This window comes from Cebidichthys violaceus, unplaced genomic scaffold, assembly GCF_023349555.1.
Source record: "Cebidichthys violaceus isolate CVI_PGR_0920_01 unplaced genomic scaffold, fCebVio1.0.p SCAF_33, whole genome shotgun sequence".
Taxonomy (NCBI): Eukaryota; Metazoa; Chordata; class Actinopteri; order Perciformes; family Stichaeidae; genus Cebidichthys; species Cebidichthys violaceus.
In genome coordinates this window covers 2,927,379-2,948,201 of record NW_027176517.1, presented here as the reverse complement: position 1 = coordinate 2,948,201, position 20,823 = coordinate 2,927,379, and the positions used below count along the sequence as shown (strand labels likewise).

The 20,823-nt window shown below is 40.7% G+C and overlaps 1 protein-coding gene across 1 annotated transcript; it reads right to left on the bottom strand.

The window, feature by feature from the left end:
* Positions 1-3,851: 3,851 nt before the first annotated feature.
* On the bottom strand, positions 3,852-18,789 carry zmat3 (zinc finger, matrin-type 3). Its single transcript, XM_068725072.1, has 6 exons — positions 18,645-18,789; positions 13,487-14,229; positions 13,262-13,402; positions 11,923-12,089; positions 11,463-11,566; positions 3,852-9,767 (listed from the first exon to the last, which is right to left on the bottom strand). Exons 1-6 carry the CDS (start codon positions 18,766-18,768, stop codon positions 9,559-9,561), a joined length of 1,488 nt encoding a protein of 495 aa, XP_068581173.1. The 5' UTR covers positions 18,769-18,789; the 3' UTR covers positions 3,852-9,558.
* Between the last annotated feature and the right edge of the window lie 2,034 nt (positions 18,790-20,823).

The window sequence follows — 20,823 nt, the reverse complement described above, 5'->3', positions numbered from 1 at the left end:
ACATTTGATTGATTCAGTGTAGGCAATGCAGAGACACTGCACACATGAAAAGCTAAATTAAGTTGTGCAATAACTTTATGAGAGAAAAATGATAGCTGCTGGATCTATGACCTCAGTGTTTATCCACAAATGCATGTGCTCGTCAAAGCAGAGTTTCATGCTACATGATGGCAGTATTGTAACTCCATTCACTTTTCATTCACTGATAGATTTTTGCCAACAGATGGCACCACAGCCTCACTTGCAGTACTACAAGTATGACGGCCTTTTGTCTTCTTCCAAACACAATCCTCCATTCTCCCCAATTGAGCGACTGTGTGCGGTGAAACTGTAACGTGAAGTCAGACCGCTGACTGTGTTGAAAGTAAGACGGTGTTGCTTTCAGCCGTGACCTCGTTTCACACGTTTAATCTGTTTGTCAGTCGGGGGATAAGTCTGGGAGCAGGAAGCAGGAACGTCTTCCTCTCGCTTCCTGTTACTGTCGTACGTCTGTGTGTCATCATGCTAACAATCCAAATGAGAACTGGACTGAGAGTTCTATGCAGTAGATATCATGCAAATTCAACACTGATATGAAACCGCGTCCCCCCCATTTAAATGAGTCCATATCTCTCGTTTCTACTGAGCCTTTACAGTCGAATAGAAAACCACAGAACGTCTCACAGTCATGACAGTCAGTGGTGCTAAATGACAAACATGTCAAAACAGTTTGGTAACTTTACAAGAGATCCCTTTAGTCATAATAGGAAATGCACTTTTTAATTAAAAAACACACTTTATGATTCACTATTTAATGTATTAGTGACAACTGTGTGACATCCATGTTTGCATGTTTAGATGCAAAATGAATAACTGATGAAATCACCCAGCGTGCCTTCTTTGATGTCAGTCAGTGTGTACCAAAGCCACATTTCATCCACAGTTATGATTATTGTACCCGATGGTTCTGCAACGGATTCTTATTCTTTAATCCGTCGACCAATTATTTCTAAGATTAATTGATTAATAGTTTGGTTTACTGAAAGCAGAAACTAGTAAAAAAGGCCAATCATAGGTTGTCTAAAAGCCAAACATATTGTTTACTTTGTTTACCAAGAAAACAAGCAGATATTCACGTTTGAGTGGCTGAAAGCAGATACATTATGACTTCAATTATGAATGGAGTATAAAAAGTGTTGCAGTTTACTTTTCTGTTAATCAACTTATTAAGTCACTTTTTAGACCCTTTCAACTTCCTGTAACGTCCCGGTCGTTTGATTCTCAGAAGTATTTTATTCACAGCCTGTTATGAATTGTTCTACCAGAGTTTTAGCTGTGCAGAAACGTCACTGCTATAATGTTCTGAAGTTCTGAGACAAAAGTGTGCTGCAATATTGTAAAATTGTAAATGGCTAATACTTTAAATACAGGGTGCCCGTCAAGAGCAGCGAACTGGCAACCTTTCTGCAAGTTCTTTTTGCATTCTAGCAGTTTGCACACTTGTATGCATGCACATGTTTAAAAGGAAATATTTTGTTACTTTTATGTCAGTGCTAGTGTTTGACATTCTGTTTTGCATTATTCTGTGTACCATGTGGTTCATTCATGTCCTGCTCTGCTGTGACAGGCGAACTTCCCCCGAGGATAAATAAAGTATCTATCTATCCATCGAAAGATTGTTCTTTTGTAGCAAAAGTCATCCAAGTCAGTAATGTGACGGTAACGTTTGAGCATCAAAAGGTTAATTATGACAGTCATAATCATAGATACTAGTTGCAAAGACCGCTGGCAAAACTTTTAACACGTGATATATTCAGCCACTATTCTTCAGAAATACACAATACAAACACATTTTAATGTCCTTCAAATGGCAGCTAGTTGTTTCTACTCACTGATTGACTTTCTGTTTTAACCCCCCCCCCCCCCCCCCACTGCTTTGTTTTAACAGTGGAACAAAGACCACTGAACAAATACTGGCCCTCTCTATGTCTATCTCTCTTTGTGTTTCTGTGTGTGTGTGTGTGTGTGTGTGTGTGTGTGTGTGTGTGTTTCTGTGTCTCTTCCAGGAAAACTCCAGTTTCCACAGAGGGGTCGTCTCTTCCTCATAAATGCCTAAACAACTGTTTGCCTTACTGACCCAGCAGGGCCTGGATGACTGGAATCGGCAATGTGACTGGTTGTCAAGCCTCATGTGAGATATAAAATACAGATGAAAAAAAAGGCATTCAAATATATATATATATATATATATATATATATATATATATATATATATATATATATTATATATATATAAATATATATATATATATATATATATTTTTTATATTTGAAAAAAGGCATTCAAATATATATATATATATATATATATATATATATATATATATATATATATATACACCAGGGAGCAAAGCACATACATTATGACACCCTTGGAAGATAAAAAGAGCCACTAAACAAAACAAAAAATGTCAATCAAAAAAGATTTGACTCCAGAAAAGTGCAGTGAATGAATTGAGTCGGACAGGTAGGAGTCAGACTGACAGACATTTAGACATGTCATTGCAGCAAACACACAGGTGTAACAACAACGTCATTAGAACAGTTCATCCGATCCACTTCACACTTGGCGGGTGTATTGCTGAGGACCCAAGGGAATGATGTGTCGAATTTGGTGCAAGCGACACGTTCAATATTAATGAACAATGAATAAACAAGCGAACAACTCGTTTTGTTTTGTAGTTTTGTTTTAAAAAGGAGATGGAAACTTATTCAAAGTTTACTGCAGGTGAAGAGTGAAAGAAAGGCATTATCAGCACAATGTATCACGATGTATTTGATGTTCAAGGTGGAGCTTTTCAATTCTAATCGTTAGATTTTGTTAACCAGAAACATTTCTCTGTCAGGTAAATGAGGACCTACAATGTTCTGAAGTAGAAGTTCACAGTAAGTAGTTTACAGTTTAGGTGCATATTGTTATGCTTTGGGGGCCTTTTGTAAGTTATTTTGGGGTACATTGAGTTAGAATAGTAACATATTTCACTATTCATCAGGTCTGAACATCGTAATGAATCTTTAGCTGTTTGGTCCCTTTTAGTTGCCAAACTGAAGTCTGCATCTGGTGTTTTTCCTGAACCAGAGTGTATTTCCCCGGTGTTTCTGACTGGGTAGCCACGACTCGGGTGTGTGATGCAACTACTGTATGTCATTGCATGTACAGTATATTGCTCGGGACCCAAGAAAGCCTCCAGAAAGCTGCAAGCAGCAGCACCACAGGCTAAGCACTGGGCCTGTTAAGAACTGGCATGCGTTGAACGGGCACTGCACTATAGCAAAGTGCCTCCTCTTATTGCCGGTTAGGGTTGGAATCAGGCATATTTTGCCAAACACTTACAATAACTACAGCATTAGTACATTTATACTTTCATTTTGTACTGTACTAATACAGAAGTTGGACAGACATCAATGTGCCAGTACTCATACTGATGACTCATACTGATGAGTACTGACACAGCACTGGTTGGAAATAAGAGAACGAACCATCCAAAGGCAGAAATCCAACGTTAAACCTGAGGCCAGTACGCCACATTTCAGGCAATCTGTTCATAAGATTTGTGAGATATCCTGCTGACAGGCAAACAAACAAACTACCAGGGGCACAAGAGCAGCTTTTGTGGCAGAAGTAATATAATGAGTAAAGCTTGGCTGTCAGTGCAGTGGAAACTAGGCTACTGAGAGCGTCTCCTCCCTGAGAGCCAATAACAGCATCAACTCACAGAGTGCTAATTTCCCCCAGAGCGCTGTGAGCTGAGCCGTGGAAGGGAACACATGAGACACACATTCACTGTAATAATCATCAACTCAGCTTGGTCATTAATATCATCTGCACGTTTATTCATCTGTCAAAAAACACACACAGCCTCAGTATATCAGTACATCAGTCGTTCAGGCATCCGTCCATCAGTCAGTCAGCGGTATATTGGCAACATTGATTAGAGGCACTGAAAGTGTGCTGAGGTTTTCACAGAGGGTACACCAGTATATACTGCCCTGCAGGGGGCGCTGCTAGGGTGTTTTGGGGCCCCTGACAGTAGATGGAGGTGAGGGGTCCTGAATTCTGTCAGTGTAAAAGACTGACTCAGTCTGTAGACCAGGATACATGGGCAGTCCTCTATGTTTTGATTGAGTGGCAACATTAGAAATCTATACAGCTGAAGTGGACAAGCACATTCTATATATGCAGAAAAAACTGACCGTTATAAAGGAATAGTGTGACATTTGGCGACATATTCTATTCTCTTTCTGGCCATGGAGCTGGAGCCAGGAGGTGATTAGCTTAGCTTAGCATAAAGACTGCATGGGGGAAACCGCTAGCCTTGCTCTCTCTAAAGTTAAACAATCTGCTACCAGCATGTCTATATCTTCCTAATTAATGAAATCATACTATTCATTATTCCAGAAGCTTTACACTGTATCACACAATCCCACAGCCTTCTTCTTCGCAAAGTGTTGGCCTCTTTTCTACCTTAAGTAATTAATGTCCATCTTGGGCAAATACTCAAGCAGGTTGTTGTCACTGCAAGGTTGCCAAATAGCTGCACTACATAACTCCACCTAAAAGCACAAAGTACACGAGTGAGACCACGAACGAATGAGATGCGTGTTAATTAGTAAGCTTTAATCCACAGACTGTTTAAGTGGACTACTCATCGTGACCCATTGGTTTGTGGACTACCGTTATGAACCCTCGAGTTCGTACTTTGTTTGTGTTGCCATCTTGACTTTTTGCAACCGGTGAACGGAAGTTACTATATTTGGAATGTGGAGGAGTGACGTAAACTCATGTTTCCAATGTTTACTGAGGTAATAAATCAAGTGAGAAGTAGGGTCATTTCCTCAAAGACTTCCATACAATCGGACATATTTTTGCTACCAAGGAGTCGCCCCCTGCTGGCCAGTAGAGATAGAGAGTAGAGGTTGCCGCCTGGCTTGAGACGTGTTGGTTGGCAGATGTATTTTGTCGTTTCCCCCTGTTTCCAACCCTTGTGCTAAGCTAAGCTAATCACCTCCTGGCTTTAGTTCCACACTATCAATCTTAATCAATCTCTAAGTCACGGCAAGAAAATCAGTGTTGCCCATCTGCCCTGGTCTGATCAGTCCAATAGTGCAACACGTGGATAAATATGATACACATCCATAACGGCTCCAATTTCTCACCTTGTAAACATTAGGATACAAATTGTTCAGAGCAAATAACAATGGTAGCAAAGTCTTCACTGGAACTAAACGACATACGGTAACATACTTTCCTCACAGGTGTCTTTTGTATTGAGTGCAAAATCATGATTCTTTCCAATGCCCTTTAGTAGAATCAGCACAGAATACAGACATTTCCAAACATGTAAACCTCAGAAAAAAAACATTCTTGAACAGCATTCTCACGGTCATATTTTCTCTCCATAGTAGAAACATCTCTACGGTTACTACGTATGACTTAATCATGCACAAAATAAACCAGATACAACTTATACGGTGCAATATGTAACACTTTTCTGTCATTTACAACGAAGCACTGACGTTCAACTGAAGTTATGGTGCTGAAACACATTCAGATAACAGCAATGAAACCGATCAGTGTGAGTGAAATGTAGTTAGCGTCTGTTACAGTTATCTAACAAGTAAACACAGGTAGAACAAAGCAAACAGAAACTCTACCCGGGTATTTGAACTAGTTCAGCATATTGCCAGACCAAACAACATCTAAACAGTCTTTCCAGAAGCATTAATGCAATCTTATCAATTTCAGTGAATACAGAGCAAATGAATGTGCAGATTGCCGAAATATTAACCCTATTAACAGTTAATGGCCCTATAGACGCCTTCATTTACCACAGTGGTTTCTTGATTGTGTTGGCTTTCGACTGCTTAAAACCTTGAGATCCTTAAATGCAGAATGGTGTTTAACTGCAGCAATGTCGATCCAAAAAGAGTCCTCTTTAAAAGGAGCCGTTTACTGGTGCTTTGGCATGTTTTAGCCCATTAACTACAAATGGTGTTTCCTGTGCTATTTCATTTATTTTCAATCTCTTGGTTTTCTTGAATCAAGTGAAAATACCAATAGATTGACACTTTTTGAGTCGTTCCTTTTAAAAACTCTTAAATTAACATTTGAATTGTCATACATCTTTCAGGACTTTATTCTTCTGAAAGTCTTCTTGTGGCCTCCTTTGTTGTCCCGACTCATTGAGTGGAGGGCCAGTGATCTTTTATTTCTACAACCATTGCTGTGATAGTTCAGAGAGGCTGAATTAACCTGTTAAGGAGCCCCAGAGCCCCCACCTCCCACCCTACAGGGAATAGTGTTTTGTATCCGGTTGCCTCCAAGTTTCCATTATGCACGGTGCAATCAGCACCTGGTGATAGTCAGGATGGGACCGGGGACCCGTGTTGCTTGTCACACACCTCCCCTTGTTTCCTGTATGCTTTAATATTGTATTTCCAATAAGGACAAAAAATGGCAAAAATAATCTTCAATAAAATAAAAACGTTTTCAATGGTAGTTTGATTAAAGACTGTAAGAAGGAATATGCAACATGTGAGCACACTAAGAAAAGGTCTAAAAACTAGGTGTGTCGACAAAACCGGACAGGACAAGATTAACTAATATTGCAAAAACCTGCCTTTCTTGTTCAAAGACACAATCTGACTTTGAAAAAATCAAGCTTTGGTTGTCCACACAAAGGCCATAACCTGTGACGAGGGGCTCAATTAGATAGTTTAAGGGTCCAGAGCCAGTCCAAATATATGACCCAATGGAACCAAAAAGGTTTCCAGACTCCTGTCCTAGAGATTCTGTAGGTGACGGCTGTTAGCAGCTTAATAATTTCCTACGATCTCATTTCCAGCTTATTATTCCATGCAAGGTGTTCAGTAGCTTCATAGGAGTGTGAGCCTGTCAACCTAATAAACGGTAATGCTACTTGTTCTTTCATGTAAGACAAAGAGTGTTATTTCTAGGAGGAGGAGGATTGCTAATAACAGACTGTAACTCAGTCTAATGTGAAGAACTCCTCCACTAGCTGTATGTCACCCACAGCTTTCATTATAGCTCTGCTTTCGTCAGCTCCTTTGTTACTGTTTTATTAAACCATACAGCACAGTGGGCTAATAAAACAGCCAGGTGTTTAGTTTTATATGTTCTGTTTGTCTTTCCCCCTCTCTCGTGTGTTTAAATCCCTAAACACCACAGTACTCTGTCCTCACAGTGCTTTTCTCCTGAGTCATGTGATCAGCTGTGTGGTTGTGCTCCAGAGACGAATAAAAGATGTGAACAGCTGCCTCTCCCCACAGCTAACTAAACTGTATACCACGTCCGAGTACGTGACCCAAACTGTCCTTTGACTGATTCAATTATGTAAGTGTGTGTGTGTGTATGCGTGTGTGTGTGTGTGTGTGTGTGTGTGTGTGTCTGCGTGTCTGCGCGCACATCGCTGTTCTGTAGGAAAAGTTGTAAAACCAAATTTAAAGTGAGACAGGAAGCTTGTTCTCCTCTGAACTACAGATCTCGTGTACGAGGTGAATCATGTTGAGATGGAAAATCCTTTCAACTGCTACATAAAATGACTTTTGAGGCATGAATAAAATATATTTTTTTCTATTTAAAGGATTAAAGCCACACAAATCTATAAATAAGTATTTAAAAGACGAGAGTTAGTCGTATCAAACAAACACAGGTTTAGATTTTATGACCTTGTCATTGTCTTCTTTAGTCTTTTAGTCTGTATGACAGGATTAGTCCAAATGTGACATATTCAGCTCAGTCGCACTGAACTGGAACAGATAATCAAATAAACAGAAACAGAAAATCTAATTTGATTCTGATGACATCACTGATCTTTTCAGGATGGGCTTAACACTGACAAACAGCTGGACCTGGGTCACACAAGGTTCTACAAATCCAGACAGGAACCACGTCACTCCTCTGCAGCTGCTTAACACTGCAGTAAAACCTGGTTACGTGTCCTCTGGGAATCTAGACTGATTGTGAGAATTAAATGATATGCTCTGCACGCGTTCATTTGCAATTTTCCAACTAATTAAAAGTTTGGAGTTAAATGCGTCACTTTGAGTTCCCATTGTGTTTGCACATTCCCTCCCATCACAGTGCCAGTTTGGGTGTGTTGTGAAGACAAAGATTAAGGCTGTACCCTCCTGCTTCTAATGAAGCCTCAGAGACAGCCTCTGGCATGTGGTCCTCCAGCATGTGGTCCTCCAGCACAGTCCAGCAGCTTTTAACTGGACGGATGGTACCAGAGTTACTTTACCGGTGAAAAAGGGCGTCGAGCGCCTACAGTAAAATCCACACACAAACATACAGTGCTGATGGATGGACATTCAGACAGTGCACAGTTTGTACAAGATTCCTGATAATTATTAAATAGATTGAGTATTTACAATAAGCTAGGCTAAAAGAATCAATTGTATTCATGTATATTATCCTATATTTACATCTATAATTACGTTTGAGAATATTTACACAATATTTATGTGGATTTATCACAATAAAAGAGTTGACACACAATCTAGAAAAACCCAATCAATACTGCAGAATATCTTCCACTATTATGTCAAAATGGCTAACCAAAGTTTACTCTTTAGCTTAATTCTCACTAAAGGCACAAACAAGGCTAGCCAGGGTGTCGCCTTCAGCCTGAAACACACCAAACTGATTCATGTAACACTGTTTCTACCACATGATGTTCATTGTGCTTTGTCTTTTTGAAATTAGCGAATAGTGCTTTGGATTTTATTACCTGTTGTAGGTTTGAAAGATGTTGAATTTGTGGCTCAGTGGTCACTACAGTAAGTGGCTCTGAAGGCTGTAGGGCCTGTAAAAAAGTACCTGTAGGGGCTCATTCACACCCGTCAATTGAAACAAGTCTCAACCTTTGTTCTCAGTGATGATGATTGTTTTCCCAAGGATGAGACTTGTTCCGATCTCAAGTGTTTGCCTCTATTTTTTCTTTTACTTCAACCAGTTCCTCACATTTGCATTCTCTTTCAATGCGTGAACCTTCTGCGTGTCCTAGTCTTTCTCTGCTCTCTGTGCACCACTAGTCCTCTCCCTGTAGCCTGAACAAGCTCAAGATTTACATGCGATTCATTTGCATTTACCTGTATCCTGAGTCAGAATGCAACCCAGGCGGTGGGTCAGAAATGTAATCTGATTCAGTGTCGGAAAGTCCTCACTTCTCCCAAATTCCTGTTTCTGTATTCACGTTGCAGCTTGCTTCAATATTCAGACTGAATTTCAAGAACAATACCCAGATGAAATAAATCCATCAAATCCAATTATAGCTTCATATGGTAGAGCATTATGTCAAATATGAGGATTTAAATGTTTAAGCGTATATCAAATGAATTGCAACAAGATCTTGAGGCCATTTGGGCTAATCCCTCACTAAATATGCTCTTCAACCACAGGCTAGTATTTGATTTCCTGCTCTTTGGTCTTTGTCTCTCCACCTATTCTGTCCCGCTGTAATCTCTTCCTCTCCCCTCCCTCCCCTCTCGTTTCTCTTAGCTGTAGCCGAGGTTCTCCATCTCGTGGCGGTATCGTAACTCTGACACTTTTGCCTTGTGCTGCTTGCTCTCCAGATGCTGCCTGAAGTCTGTCTCCTGCTCGGCTCCGCAGTTGCACATGGAGCAGTAGAACTGTCCGCTGGGAGTCACACACATGGCCAAGTCCCTGGGGATGCGCTGCCTCGGTCTGGGGTTGTAGTACGGCCCTGGAGGGAGAAAGACGGGAGAGAAGAGGTTAGCTGTAGCTACACATTCATCATGAAGGATATTTCAATGTTGGACCAATGGTTGGTAAAGTGCATTCATTAAGCCATTAATGGTTTAGGCTACTGAGTCTAAGGTGTTAAACGTGCTTGTTTTATGGGGTTAGCAGTCCCAATCCCAAAGAGCAGAAGTTCACAATCATTGAAAACAGTCAGTCAGTCCACCACTTTGGTCCGGACTGAAGTACTCAACAACTGTCGGGTTGATTGCCATTCAATTTGAAACAGATATCCACAATGCCCAGAGGATGACTCTACATGACTGCTGTTTCCTTGACGTTTCCTGAAGCATTGCCACGAGGTTCAAATGTGGTTTTGATTAATCATTTGGATGAATGAATTAATCTATTGGATGAATGAACATGACATTTGGTGGTTTAACCTGCAGTAACTCTGGTGTTCCCTCAACTTTTCCTCTGGCAACCATCAGGTCGGAATACGTAGCCTAATTTATTTTAAATACCAGCAAAACTATTGACATTCCCATCAGTCAGTGTTTAGTGCTAGTTAGCTAGTTTTAGAAACATACGAACATACTTAATTACATAACATTATACCTGCTTCACATCAGGACGTTCACATTGTCATTGTGAACATACTGATGTTACCGTCACGATACTTTTGATGGTGGAGTTCAGACACAAATATATACTTTAATATACATACAGCCTGACTGTAGACTCTTAGTCATGTTGCTTTATAAATTACAAAATTAATTGGTTATTAAAATGTATCGATCCACTAACTGTTAGTACAAATGACATGTTTTCCATCTTCAAATCTTAGGCTGGGGACATGATTTTGAGAATAAACCAGCATCTCACACTTAATTCTAACCTGATATATCACTGACGTGTGTGATAAAGATACAGAAGTCAAATGGGATTACAACTAGGTTGATCATTGGAAAAAGTTTGTGTGTGCGAAGAAAATGAGAAGGAGATAGAGAGAGAGATAAAAAAAAAAGAGAAAACAGCAAGAAGGCAACTGCAGGAGAGAGTGCAGCTATTTTGGGATTTGCCCATCAAGAAAACTGATTAAATCAGCAGAACGTTGTTCTTGCTGCGTGTGTGTGTGTGTGTGTGTGTGTGTGTGTGTGTGTGTGTGTGTGTGTGTGTGTGTGTGTGTGTGTGTGTGTGTGTGAGAGTGTGAGAGAGAGAGAGAGAGAGAAAGAGAATGGATGAGGAAGAGAGTGAGAGAGGAAGGTTGGTTCTACTTTATGATTTATCTTGAGCTAAGGTGCTACTGTTTGTGTCTGACAGCGAACAACGGCAAGAAAGAGGTTGTATGACATCAGCAGAAAGTCTGACGTCATCTATTATCTGTTTTCACACACACACACACACACACACACACACACACAAACACACACACAATGTGTGTTTGTTTAAGGTCAGATGTAATATCTTTTGTCGAGTTCAGCTGCTGACAGTAGCTGTATAGCTCATATGGGATTATTAATGTAGCCACTGTTGAGTTAATGTGTTGCACTGACACATACAGATCATATTGTAGCTTATTTGTATTTAATGACAGTTTAACATTACCAGTCAAAAATTAAGCAGACATTTGCATCTAAGTCCATGTCAGTGAGTGTCTGCTTTCAAGCCTCTCTTTAATTCATTGTTCATATTTTACCTGGCATGGACGTAGGCAGCTGTGGACTGCGGCGGTTTTTCACCAGTCTGTACTCACTGCCATCTTTCCTGTTTCTTCTTGGGGCTGCCTCATTGCTGCCCTCCCTGAAACAGGCAGAGCCGGAGTCAAAACCACTTCAGTTTGGATCAAAAGGTGAGTATGACGCTCGATTTGTTTGAATTGGCAGATTTGGTAATTAACAAAGCCAAAACCAAATTTGTATTTAACTTTGGGGTAGCCGGGTAACTTAACCTGGGTAACTTGAATCTCGAGACAAATACTTTATACCTTTTTGGATCATTCAGATTTACATTAATGTACAGGACTAAAGCCAAAATATAACTTTATTATTTAATTACATATTTTCTGAGTTTCTTTTAATTCAGTTGTTGCTTCCAGGGGATTTGCTAGACAAATGCTAAAACAATACAAAAACAAGGACGGGACCTCTGTAACCTACATGTTGTTGGAGTTCTGTTGGGCCTCAGCGAGCCGTAGTTTCTTGGCGTGGTTCTTGCCCTGGTAGTGGGCCTGTGCAACTGCCAGTGAACTGAAGGAGGCGTCACACAGCTTACAATAGTCATTCTCTGTGGCCAAGATGACCCGGGTCGCCCCCTTATACTGCGCCTGAAATCACAGGACAAAGCAGTGCAGTGTACATGGTGAGAGGAGGTAGGGAGTAAACAGTGTGAGAGAGAAGAAACACATGTTTGGGTCCGGTGGGAGGAAGAGAACAATTTCTTGCACAGCTTCTTAAAACTGTAATATATACAATGATGAAAGTTGTCAAATCATGATAGAATACATGCATGTCAATAATCGTATTGTTAGTTAATGAGGATAAGATAAGAAGATGAAAACATTTAACACTTGCAGGTTATGTTTTTTTTCCTTTTTCTAAGGCTTATTAGGTAACTTTCAGTCAAGCAAATATAATTGCAGGTACAAATACATTAAAACTGTTATTTTCTCTTATGCTAATTAATGCTTTCATTCAAAGTGAACAACAATGACAGGAACACAAGCATAGTAGTAGTGCTTCAACAACATGGAAAATCCTTAAACCTGCAAGAACTGATCTGTTTTTGGCCACTTGGGGGCAGCGGACACAACATTCACAGGTCATCGTCACCTTTGAAGTTGAAATGGCAAACATTGGATAATTTACACATTCAGCAGTTACGGAGCAACATTACCATACATTTAGAGTTGTGTTTCTGGCTGCCTGAGGTACGTCCGTATTAACTCTCCTTTTAGCTCTGTTTTTGGTCTGCACCAACTCCTGAGGGAAATATCTGGCGCTTTAGCTGATAAATATGCCAATATGTTCACCAGCTAGTCTCTAACTTTGTCTGCCTGCTCCAGATAAAAACTACACTTAGTGAGCTGAAACTCACTATAGGTTTCTGTAAAGCCGAGGGGAGCTGCAGATTCAGATGATGAATCTCTGTAGGTTCATCCCTACAAGGGACCCCTTTCACATTGTCATTGTTTTTGCATTGTCATCTGATACACAAAGATATTGATTACAGCCACATTCAAGTCTAAGAAAATGTAACATTACAACAACAATGTATGACATAATGATTTCACTTAACTAGTAAATTGTTCAGTGTTGAGCGGATGATGTGAGATTTCACTGAGTGGAACACAGTGACTCTGCATGTTATCACCGCCTCCTCAGAGGGAAAGTGCCTCTCTCCACAGACTAGCCCCTTCAGCAGCAGCACACCTACTTCCTCAACTAAAACTGTAACATTTACGTAGGCTGGTGCTGCGTTGCTCAGTTTGTATCTGACCTGCCTGCCTGCGTCACTGTCGTTTGATCCTGAGCAGAGGGATGTCTGGCCAGTCGCCTCGAGGACTTCTGGGATCCTGATGGCTGGAGGCTGTTGACTGCCAGCGTAGAAATTTCTTAGCTTTTTACTGTGGTTCTTCCCCTAGACAGACAAATCAGGAGCATTTTGTGTTTATGTATGCATCTTAATATTTTACATGTTTTGTACATGTGCGTTTCAACTGACCTGGTAGTGAGCCTGTGCCTGCTGAGCAGAGTTGAGGGTAACGTTGCAGAGTTTACAGTACAGTGGTTTACACAGTTCCCCCAACCCCGGAGAGTCTTCCTGCTCCTCCATCCCCAGCAGAGAGCCCTCATCCTGCGGCTGCTCACTGGCTGGGGCTGCCTGTCCCGGGAGAGGACCGGGGATGAGGCAGGACATCGGGGCTGGGATGAGGGTCGGTCTTGGGGGCATCGGGGGCAGGTGTGAAGTGTCTGGGCCCGGAGCTGGACCCGGAGCAGGAGGGGAGGACATGGGGCTGGGTGGGAGGGGGAATCGGCCGATTCCAGGTGGGGGTACCAGTGATTGTGCAGGGTTCAGAGGTGGAGGCCCCAACGGTGGTATGAGGTCCATGGTGGGAGGCACTATTGCTTGTGGGTGATCTACAGGTGGGGGACCCAAGGTGTGTGCCATTGGTGGAAGACCCAGTGGCTGACCTGGGGCCATCGGAGGGGGTCCTAAGCTGTGTGAGGGAGTAATGGGAGGATGTCTTAACGTATGAGTAGCAGGCATGTGAAGAGGGCCTAGAGTCTGGGTTGGAACCATTGTCGGGGGTCCAATTGCCTGAGCAGGGGCCAGGGGTGGTGGGCCGAGAGGCTGCGTAGGCGCCATTGGCGGAGGTCCCAGCTGGTGCAGAGAGTCCATGTGGTGGAAAGGCTGCTGGGGATGGCTGAAGAGACTCAGAGGAGGCTTCAACATGGTCTCTGGACCTGTGGACAACAGAGACACTTACATTACGTTTAGACATGGGCTGATATTACAAATCAAAGAGATTCCTTACAAGGAAATTCAGTAACCTTGATGAGGACGGCAATGTTGTATTGACATTCGTACTCCTATTTTCAAGAAAACTAGAAAGCATTCCAAAGGTTCATGCAATAATAGAACATATTTTAAAGTTTTTAGCCATCCCAGGTTTGGTCCTGATTGAAATATCTCAACAACTATTGGATGGATTGTCATGAGATTTTGTATTTCTCTTAATCCTAATGTCTAATCTGGTGCCCCCAGCACATCAACATGATAACTTCTCCAGTTAAATATCTCAATAGCTACCACAGACATTCATGGTTCCTAGAGAATGTATTTGAATATCTTTGTTGATCCCCTGGCTTTTCCCCTTGGTTGAAATTTGTGCTTTTGAGTAAAATGTCTGAACAAATATTGGATGGATTACAATGAATTTTGGTTCAGACATTGAAGTTCCCCTCATGATGAATTGTAGTAACTTTGTTTCAGCATCAACCTTTCATCTTTGACTTTTTATGGCCAAATACCTGCAAAACTAAAGACGCCTCATCTGTTCTTTGTTTTAGTGCTAATTAGCTAATGTTGTATAACAGGGAAGTCCTTTATATTTGGCATCAAACAGACACTGAGCTCACATTGCTTATCTTTACGCTAAATGTCATTGAAATCTGTAAATATGTTTTTAAGATATCCTACTGACTAATAGACTAAAACAGATACAGTATAACATAAAGAAAATATCACTTCCTGGCAATGATAAATATTTGCTTTGCATTAGAATAGACTGCTAGGTGGATATCGCCTATTGACAGATCATCATAAGAACATTGAGATGGAACTGGGTGAAAATGTAATAATAACCGATGTACAGTGACATTAAGAGAAGAAACATCTTTTTTTCTCTGAGCCCTGAGGCAGGAGAGATGTGAAGAGATGGGCGAATGGAAACACATTCTCGGACAGAGAAGCTTCACACTCCAGTGGGCATCAGAAAGATTAGGCTGAGCCTGCAGCGCCTGCAGCCATGCATACGGGACATTACATACACATTCCTGTGCACACACACAAACAGAGACAGTGGCATTAAAAAATCCTCAAGCTTCTCTGATCAGAAGAGATCTCAGCCTGATGTAGTGTGTGTGTGTGTGTGTGTGAGTGTGTGTGTGTGTGTGTGTGTGTGTGTGTGTGTGTGTGTACGTACGTACGTATGTAGTAAGCATGAGGGTGTAAGTATAAAGAAAACAAGAAATAGAGAGCATATTAGGGAAAGCAATGAGCGGATTTGTATGTGTGTTCATTTGTGCCGCTCTATTGCTCCATTTTCTGTGTGTGTGTGTGTGTGTGTGTGTGTGTGTGTGTGTGTGTGTGCGTGCGTGCGTGCGTGCGTGCGTGTGTGCGTGTGTGTGTGTGTGCGCGTATAGCCACATATATTGTCAGGTCAGTAATAGGCCAACAGCTGTGTCAAAACTTACTGTGCTGGAAGGTTTTATCTGGGATCCAATTGGACGCTCAACGGCAGTGATTCATAGACTCAAAATAACATCCCGAGGTGTTTGTGTTTCCGACTGCTGTTCGCTGTCAAGTGTGTCCGTCAGTCAGTCAGTCAGTCTGTCTGTCTGTCTGTCTGTCACCTGGCCTGTCTGACCTCAGGAGAAAGGTATGCTGGACGAGGCACTGACCTTGCTAAAGTCCTGTCAACTGAGAGATCCCGTCAGGCTGGATGAGTTGCCTGCACTTTAATAAAGTAATATTATGCAGCCGTTGCATATACTGTAAATAAAATCTGTTTCACTACTTTTTTGATATTGTGAGTGTTGTTTTGTAATATCATCCTTATTCACGCTTTTACATTTGCTGTTTTGGGAAGCTTTTCACGAGGAGACATTCTTTGGCATCCGGCAGAAGCAAACGATTTATTTGTGATAAACATCAAAAGAAGTTTGAATTGGCCAGTCTAATGAAAGCATCTCTAACAGAACTTTAAGCAAAGAGAAAGAAGTCTCAGACACACTTAAAGTGCATTGCAGAAACATCTGTTGACAGCTTTAGAACCAACAATGAGGCAAAACAGGAAAGAGATGGTTTTAATGTTACAACACACATACAACATTACAATAAATGGACATACTATAGCCAGTAAAAGGTTGAAAGAGGCCCTAAAGATATTACAATAGGACAAGTTTTGAGAATTCTGGGCTTCAAATATTCATACATATTCACAATATTCATTGAATGAGACCACCATGTTGTAAATTAGACACCTCTTCAATGCTCAACAATCACTATCAACGCCAGTCAGAACCAGAACCACCAATCAACTTCCACATACTGCACATCATCAATCTAATCAGCAGAATCTCATGACAACCCTTCAACCCTGGTTGAGACCGCCTGCACAGCGGTCCTCAGAAACCTCACCGCAGCAGCAATTAAGAGCACAAAGAGCGGCTGAACCTTTTTGCTTGATATCATCCATTAAGCAGTCAGGAGTACGCATTGTGCTACTACAAAAAAGATGACTAACACAAGGCGACTAACATGCATTTACTGCACATCACTTACAATGCAAGGTAAGCTTGAAGATGTTGCTGTCACCTGTTTTCCCAACACTGCCTCCCCACGTCTTAAACTCCTGCTGATGTTACCTTGTGTAAAACTACTTTGCATCATGATTTCTTAAAAACAGAGCAGGGCTGTGTTACCTTTCCATAGTTTTAAACTAGATAAGCCAAGGTCAGTTTTGTCCCAGACTCAGATTCAGGCCCACAAAGTGCATTCTACGGAGCTGCAGCGCATGTGCATGTGCACAGCAGTGGACCTTGCTGCAAAGTCGAAGACAAAAAATGAATGAATTTTTGGGCAGGACACAATCAACTTTGCAAGTCAAAATCAGGCTTCTGTAATGTTGCTCCGAAGCAGAAGGCATCAAGTGATCAGTAGGTTGACAACACATCCTATCTGTGGAGAGATATTGTTCTCATAGTCTTTAAAAGAAACAGCCAGAGTTGGGATAAAAGTGAACTACTAAGTTATTTATTAGTTCATCACTCGTCACATATTGTAGAGATTGACAAAACGTTTCTTGCTTTTAGAACCACGCCATAAAAAAACTCCTGTCCTGGAGTCTGTTAATATCATGGCCTCCATTGAGAATCTCTAAATAGGCCAAGTCTTTATTTTCTCTAGAGTTTACTCTCGCTGTACTGTCTTGTGTCACATCAATTATGGAGCAATGAGAAGCACATGCCTCCTGCACTTATTCCATCTGCTTCACTGGGCCCCAGACAACCGCAGAAAGCAGCAAAGACCACATGCATCTTACTGTACTTTGCAATTTACTTACTGTACATTTACAATAAAGCCGACCTTCCACTTTTATATCTCAGTAGTACCAAATGTTTGAATGTCTTTCATAATAATTGAAATTGAAGTGAGTGGCATACTCACGTAAAGACTCTGAGCACCAGTCAAACACTGACAAAAGCCTATCACAAGTTACCAGAGGCAACGTGTTTATTCAACTGGTAATGATAAAGGCAACCACATCCTCAGATTTCATTAATTAAATCCAGTGTTTGGTACTTTTACTCTTATGATGATGTAAATGATTGATGGTTTACCAAATTTGTCACAAAAAAAAGTCCACCTAAATCATGTTTCGGCACTGTATATATCTGACTTCCAATCCATTACACTGACTTCCACTAACTTCAATCTGAGCCTGTATGCAGTCTATGCAGTGCTGATGGTAGTTTAATGACAGGGATATTAGATGATTGATCAGTCTCATGCTGTACATCTGGATCATCTGTGTGGCTACACGACCAGTATGACACATGCTGGCCTCAAGTCCTTAAAAACCCGACAGGAACGCCTGTGTTATCACCGACTGTGCAGGTGCAATGAAGGAACTCTCGCTGTGTAATTGCCTCATGTCACCATCATCATCCGTGCAGATCAAGCAATGCAGTAAGGGAGCAGGAGCGATCCAGTCTCTATTTCTATACCTGCTCTGACAACCACTTGATTGACTGCCATACCCGAGAGGTGAAAGTGAACATTGCACTGAGGCCATTCACTGTTTCATATTACAGTCAGACATCAGCACGAACCTGGAGTCTCTCTTACAGTACAAGAGATCACTCGAGTATCTCGACCACCTCAGATGTTGCATCGCAGCATTAATGCTCTATAAGCTAAACAGACCCTCTGCATGACATTATGATGATGACAGCATCACCAGAGCAGCCGGTTTCAACATCCACCTTCCTCATCTGGAAATGTCTCTGGCAAGATTTTCTCCATCCCAGCACATTAGCGCAAAAGACCGCTGCCAGTCAGAAGGGAGATCCTGAATAGGCAAGCCTCTCCTTACCTGGCAAACGGGCAAGGTAATGGCTGCTGTCACCGTAGCTGACAGGCGGTGAAGTGTAGTTTCTGCAGTAATCCGCACTCTGGTAGTACGCTGCATCCCCGTTCTTCAGCTGCAGCGCCATCATCGCAGTCACATCCCTTTGCCAACTTCTTCTCTCCAAAAAACCGGGCGATCAAGGCAGGATGGCAGTCTCTACCACACGCTCAGACACGGACTCACACCGGAGGGGTGCCTCAAAGAGGAGAGCGAAATACAGAACACGTCAGTCAGCAACAATGCGTGCTAAATGCACAGCATGTAAACACGGTGCGTGTTTCCTTCTCGTTGAACGTCGACAAAGATGTTCTTAGATTTTTAAAGACAAAGACCCTGCCGAGGATCTTCCAGCGCCCCCCCCTCCGTTTTGGTTCAGTCCATTTCCGATGGCACCGCTGCTGATTTGCATGGGTGGCAATCATGACACATTGTATAAATATGTTACACCTCTGTGGTGCTCACTGATCACCCTGCTTGTCTATTTATGAGGATCAAATCTGCAGGAAGAAATCCGGGTGGTGTTGCTACAGTTGTCAAGAAGGAATTTAACCTGTTAACGTATTAAAACTACATGCAATAAGTAACAATACGTGTTGTTATTATGAGATAAGAAGAAGGATAACAACAACAACATTGATATAAGTGCGTTCATTCTTATTATTCTTATTGTTTTCAGTAGTATTACTAACATATGCGATCGTATTATTGCCTACTACACTATAATTACTATTTTGTAATATTTGCTATCACTATTATTACTGTGAGTCATAACACCATATGTGGTTGAAAGCTCCACAGAAATAAGCTAGTGTGTTGGCTTTGAGTTTAGATGTTCTCTCTCACCTATACTGTATATGTATACATGTTAATGTGTTGTTATTATTATAGTGTGTCTGTTTACAACTTCTCTATCTTGATATACTGTATATAACTGTATTTTCATATATATATATATATATATATATATACATGTTTGTAATATTTAGGCCGTTATTGTTATTATATTATTCATACTATTTATAATACATACACTAAAGCTACAGCAGTACGATTTACAAGTCACTGCACTACCTCAACTAAGACTGCAGGGTTTAAATGTCATTTTTTAAATTTAATTTTAGTTTATCTCGTTTAAATTGTCATATTTCTCTTTCCATAACTCTGTAGCCTGTCTCTGTGCTGCTAAAAAGTGTGAATCCCCCTGGAGAACAATGTCTTATCTTATCTCATCTCTTATCATATCTCATTGTATCTTATCTATCTTATCATATCTCATCTCATCTTATCTATCTCTTCATATCTCATCTTATCTTATTTTATCTCATCTTATCTTATCTCATCTCATCTCATCTTATCTCATCTCATCTCATCTTATCTCATCTCATCTCATCTTATCTCATCTCATCTTATCTCATTGTATCTTATCTTATCTTATCTCATCTTATCTCATTTTATCTCATCTTATCTCATTGTATCTTATCTTATCTCATCTTATCTCATTGTATCTTATCTGTCTCATCTTATCTTATTTTATCTTATCTATCTTATCATATCTCATCTCATCTTATCTATCTCTTCATATCTCATCTTATCTCATTTTATCTCATCTTATCTCATTGTATCTTATCTGTCTCATCTTATCTCATCTCATCTTATCTTATTTTATCTTATCTATCTTATCATATCTCATCTTATTTTATCTCATCTCATCTTATCTCATCTTATCTTATCTTATCTTATCTATCTCATCATATCTCATTTTATCTTATCTATCTCTTCATATCTCATCTCATTTTATCTCATCTTATCTCATTGTATCTTATCTGTCTCATCTCATCTCATCTCATCTTATCTTATCTATCTCATCTTATCTTATTTTATTTTATCTCATCATATCTCATCTTATCTTATCATATCTTATCTCATCTTATCTCATCTCATCTCATCTTATCTCATCTTATCTTATTTTATTTTATTTTATCTCATCTTATCTTATCTATCTCATCATATCTCATTTTATCTTATCTATCTCTTCATATCTCATCTATCTCATGTCATCAAACGATGGGCTGCTGCTGCTGCTGCTGCTGCTGTTGTGTGAGAACACTCCGGTGTCACGCCCCCTCACACAGGATCCCTCTTT